Source organism: Labeo rohita, unplaced genomic scaffold (assembly GCF_022985175.1).
Source record: "Labeo rohita strain BAU-BD-2019 unplaced genomic scaffold, IGBB_LRoh.1.0 scaffold_432, whole genome shotgun sequence".
Classification (NCBI taxonomy): domain Eukaryota; kingdom Metazoa; phylum Chordata; class Actinopteri; order Cypriniformes; family Cyprinidae; genus Labeo; species Labeo rohita.
In genome coordinates, this window is record NW_026129350.1 from 7,001 (window position 1) to 12,463 (window position 5,463).

The 5,463-nt window shown below is 39.4% G+C and overlaps 1 protein-coding gene across 1 annotated transcript in view; it reads left to right on the forward strand.

The window, feature by feature from the left end:
• Positions 1-4,809: 4,809 nt before the first annotated feature.
• The window catches only part of LOC127160695 (cytosolic phospholipase A2 gamma), a 45,983-nt gene continuing 45,329 nt past the window's right edge, over positions 4,810-5,463 (forward strand). The window contains exons 1-2 of the mRNA XM_051103345.1: positions 4,810-4,948; positions 5,282-5,307. Of these exons, the coding sequence (XP_050959302.1) occupies positions 5,282-5,307 (26 nt within the window). The 5' untranslated portion in view covers positions 4,810-4,948. The remainder of the gene's footprint in view (positions 4,949-5,281; positions 5,308-5,463) is intronic.

The window sequence follows — 5,463 nt, forward strand, 5'->3', positions numbered from 1 at the left end:
CCGGTAACTTCGCCTTTGCAGCAGGGCAACTGGGTGACTGTGAGACGGCATAGTCGCGGGTCAAAACACCGCTCTTCCGTTCCGATCAGAACATCAAACAGGTTCTCCCCACTCAGTGACGCACCCACTGAGAAACCGGATCAAAGTGCTCTAGTTATTGGCGATTCTATTGTACGGAACGTGAAAATAGAGACACCAGCCACCATAGTCCAATGTTTACCGGGAGCCAGAGCGCCTGACATCTTGGCAAATTTAAAAGTGCTGGCTAATGCTAAACGTAAATTCAGTAAGATCGTTATTCACGTCGGCACAAATGATGTTCGACTTCGCCAGTCGGAGATCACTAAAAATAATGTTAAAGAGGTGTGTGAACTTGCAAGTACGATGTCAGACACTGTAATTTGCTCTGGCCCCCTCCCTGCGTATCGTGGTGACGAGATACATAGCAGACTGTCGTCACTGAATGGCTGGATGTCTAAGTGGTGCCCGCAGAATAACATAGGTTTCATAGACAATTGGACAAGTTTTTGGGGCAGACCTGACCTGTTGAAAAGAGATGGTCTTCATCCCTCCAGGGGTGGTGCTGCTCTTCTCTCTAGTAATATGGCATATAGTCTTAGAGTTTGCACTTGACTAACTGGGGCCCAGGTCAGGAAGCAGACAGACTGGCTAATCCGACCGTCTGCTAGCCGCCTCACGTCACCAGAATCAGTTAATTCTCAGCACATAGAGACCCTTTCACCTAGATATCATGCTATAGAGACTGTGTCTGTTCCCGAGCTAGACAATACAAAAGACGTCCAAACCAATTTAAGAGTAACAATCTAATCAACGTTCAACAAATAAAAAACTTACATAATACAGAGAAACAAATGATAAAACTTGGCCTTTTGAATATCAGGTCCCTCTCGACAAAAGCGCTTTTTGTAAATGATATGATCATTGATCATAATCTAGATGTGCTATGTTTGACAGAAACCTGGCTAAAATCAGATGATTACATTATCTTAAACGAGTCTACTCCTCATGATTACTGTTATAAACATGAGCCACGTCTAAAAGGTAAAGGGGGAGGTGTTTCTACAATTTATAGCAATATTTTTAGTGTTTCACAGAGAGCGAATTTCAAGTATAACTCATTTGAAGTAATGGTGCTTCATATAACATTATCCAGAGAAACAATTGTTAATGATAAATCCCCTATGACGTTTGTATTTGCTACTTTATACAGGCCACCAGGGCACCATACAGATTTTCTTCAAGAATTTGCTGATTTTATATCTGAGCTGGTGTTAGCTACAGATAAGGTCTTAATAGTAGGTGACTTTAACATCCATGTTGATATTGAAAATGATGCGCTGGCAGCTGCATTTACAGACATTCTAAATTCTATTGGAGTTAGACAACAGGTGTCCGGTCCCACTCATTGTCGAAATCATACTTTAGACTTAATACTGTCACATGGAATTGATGTCAATGCCGTTGAGATTCTGCAGCAAAGTGATGATATCTCTGATCATTATCTAGTCTCGTGTATTCTCCAGATGACTAAAACTGTAAATTCAACTCCTTATTACAAGTATGGTAGAACCATCACTTCTACTACAAAAGATTGCTTTCTAAGTAATCTTCCTGACTTATCTGAATTCCTCAGCATGTCCAATAGCTCAGAAAAACTTGATGATGTAACAGAAACTATTGACTCTCTCTTTTCCAGGACTCTAGATACGGTCGCTCCTCTGCGCCTAAGGAAGATTAAGGAAAATAGTCCGACCCCGTGGTATAACGAGCACACTCGCGCCCTAAAGAGAGCAGCCCGGAAAATGGAGCGCAGCTGGAGGAAAACAAAATTAGAGGTTTTTCGTACTGCTTGGCGGGAATGTACCCTATCGTACAGAAAAGCGTTAAAATCGGCCAGATCTGACTACTTTTCGACTCTTTTAGAAGAAAACAAACATAACCCTAGGTATTTATTCAATACAGTGGCTAAGTTAACAAAAAATAAAGAACCAACAGGCACTGACTATGCCCATCAGCATAGCAGTAATGACTTTATGAACTACTTTACTTCTAAGATCGATACAATTAGAGACAAAATTGTCACTATGCAGCCGTCAATTACAGTGTCGCATCAGATAGTGCGCTATAGATCTCCTGGGGAACAATTCAACTCATTCTCTACTATAGGTCAGGAAGAATTGTATAAACTTGTTAAATCATCTAAACCAACAACTTGTATGCTAGACCCTATTCCATCTAGGCTACTAAAAGAGATGCTTCCAGATCTCATAGATCCTCTGCTAAATATTATTAATTCATCACTGTCATTAGGATATGTCCCCAAAACCTTCAAACTGGCTGCTATTAAGCCTCTAATTAAAAAACCACAACTTGACCCCAACGAATTAACTAATTACAGACCTATCTCGAATCTCCCATTTCTGTCAAAGATATTAGAAAAGGTTGTATCCTCACAGTTATCTTCCTTCCTACAGAAATATGATATCTGTGAGGATTTTCAGTCAGGTTTTATTAGAGTTACAAATGATCTACTCTTATCATCCGATCGTGGTTGTATCTCTCTGTTAGTGCTACTGGATCTTAGTGCTGCGTTTGATACTGTTGACCACAACATTCTCTTGAATAGACTTGAGAATTATGTTGGCATTAGTGGTAGTGCATTGGCATGGTTCAAATCGTATCTATCTGACCGCCATCAATTCGTGGCAGTAAATGATGAGGTATCATATCGATCTCAAGTGCAGTATGGAGTACCACAAGGCTCAGTACTAGGGCCGTTACTCTTTACGCTTTACATGTTACCCTTGGGTGATATCATCAGGAAATATGGTGTTAGCTTTCACTGCTATGCTGATGATACCCAGCTCTATATTTCTTCGCGGCCTGGCGAAACGTACCAATTTGAAAAACTAATGGATTGTGTAGTTGAGTTAAAAAATTGGATGACAAGTAATTTCTTACTGCTAAATTCTGAAAAAACAGAGGTGTTAGTTATTGGGCCTAAAACCTCAGCGTGTAATAACCTAAAACACTGTCTAATACTTGATGGCTGTTCTGTCAATTCTTCGTCATCAGTTAGGAACCTAGGTGTGCTATTTGATGGTAATCTTTCCTTTGAAAACCACATCTCTAGTGTTTGCAAAACTGCATTTTTCCATCTCAAAAATATATCTAAACTACGACCTATGCTATCAATGTCAAATGCTGAAACATTAATTCATGCGTTTATGACCTCACAGTTAGATTATTGTAATGCTTTATTGGGTGGTTGTTCTGCTCGCTTAATAAACAAACTCCAGCTGGTCCAAAATGCAGCAGCTAGAGTTCTTACTAGAACCAAAAAGTATGATCATATTAGCCCGGTTCTGTCTACACTGCACTGGCTCCCTATTAAACATCGTATAGATTTTAAAATCTTGCTAATTACTTATAAAGCCCTGAATGGTTTAGCTCCCCAGTACCTGAGTGAGCTCTTATCGCATTATAGTCCCTCACGTCCGCTGCGTTCTCAAAACTCTGGCAATTTGATAATACCGAGAATATCAAAATCAACCGCGGGCGGCAGATCTTTTTCTTATTTAGCACCCAAACTCTGGAACAATCTACCCTACAATGTTCGGGACGCAGACACACTCTGTCAGTTTAAATCTAGATTAAAGACCCATCTCTTTAACCTTGCTTACACATAACAAATCCACATTCTTATAATTCAAATCCGTTAAAGGATTGTTAGGCTGCACTAATTAGGTCAACCGGAACCGGGAACACTTCCCATAACACCCGATGTACTCGGTGCATCGTCAGAAGAATGGCATCTACGCTAATATTAGTCTGTTTCTCTCTTATTCCGAGGTCACATTAACCACCAGATCCAGTCCGTATCCAGATCATATGGTCACTGCAGTCCCCCGGATCCAGTCCGAACCCAGCCCAGACGGTGGATCAGCACCTAGAGACGACCTCTCCAGCCCTGAATGTCAGCGGAGTCCACATCAACTAGATGAGCCCCAGAGACGGATCCACATTAAAGACCACATCACCTAGACGGCTGTCGGCACAAGACCACGGGAACTTTGGCCAGAGGAGAACTGGCCCCCCCGACTGAGCCTGGTTTCTCCCAAGGTTTTTTTCTCCATTTGTCACCGATGGAGTTTTGGTTCCTTGCCGCTGTCGCCTCTGGCTTGCTTAGTTGGGGACACTTTCTCTTAACACAATATTGCATTTTACTTTATTGTTTTTGATTAACTACCTTTACCTATAATGTGAGTGTTTAATGTTGCCTTTGGCATTGTTGATGTACTGTTTCCTATTTAATACTGTACAGCCGCCTTGTCACAATTCTGTATTGTTAAAGGCGGTATATAAATAAAGGTGACTTGACTTGACTTGACTTGACCAACTCTACATTTACTACATTGCTTTTTTTTTTTTGGCAAATGCTTTTATCCCAAGCAACTTTCACTGCAGTCAAGGTTCACATTTTATCTCTCAAGGCATTACCTGAAAAGCTGAAATCTGTCATTTGAAATCAAAACCCTGGCACACCATAAACGACAATGTATGTAATCAAGGATAAAATCTTAATTTTATGATGGAAACCTAATTCCTTATGCAACAATATACTACATGTTCTGCTGGTAATAAGCAGAACATGTTTCCTGTTCTTACTGTAAAAGACAATGGAACAACCTGTTTCCTGCCACAGTAACTAGGTGAGGTGCATGACGTGGGGTTAAGGAAATATCATACTTTTCCTGGTGTCACTGAATGATTGAGTCATTCATCATTCACAGCCTCACCCTCAGAAAGATGTCTGGACTTGCAATGTAGTTTAAGAGCCCTATATAAGAGCATCTTCTGGCAATATGTAAGATAAGGACTGCTGTGTTGCTTTCGTGGTGTTGAAGACTACCGATTTACAGAAATAGTAAGTATATGTTTTAAAGCTTTATATAAATTTAAATGTTTCATTTCATTATAAATAGCATGCAACAACCTTGATAGTGACCCGCACAGTATCAAAAGGTCATATAAATATATATTTGTGGGATTCATATTTCAGTGTGACAAAGTTTTACATCTTTTATGCATCACAATCTTTACAACATTATTGAAAAATACTATAAATAATTGTATGTTTGAAACATACTACTGATGTTTTGAACCAATAATGGAACATTTATCAACTGTAAAAACTATAAAGATGCAAAATTAATTTTAAATAATAAAAATGAACCTGACTCTCTCTTTTGTTTTACAGATGAGTGAACCTAAACCCCAGAAAAGGTACGTAATCTTGCTCAGATTCCTAGAATCACAGAAGCAGTAAAATAACACAATTACACTATCAAACTGCTATATTCTGAGAATAACTGGGTAAAATTAACTTCAGATTTAATTGCATTGAATTTTAGAATATTTGATATCTAAATGTGACCATGG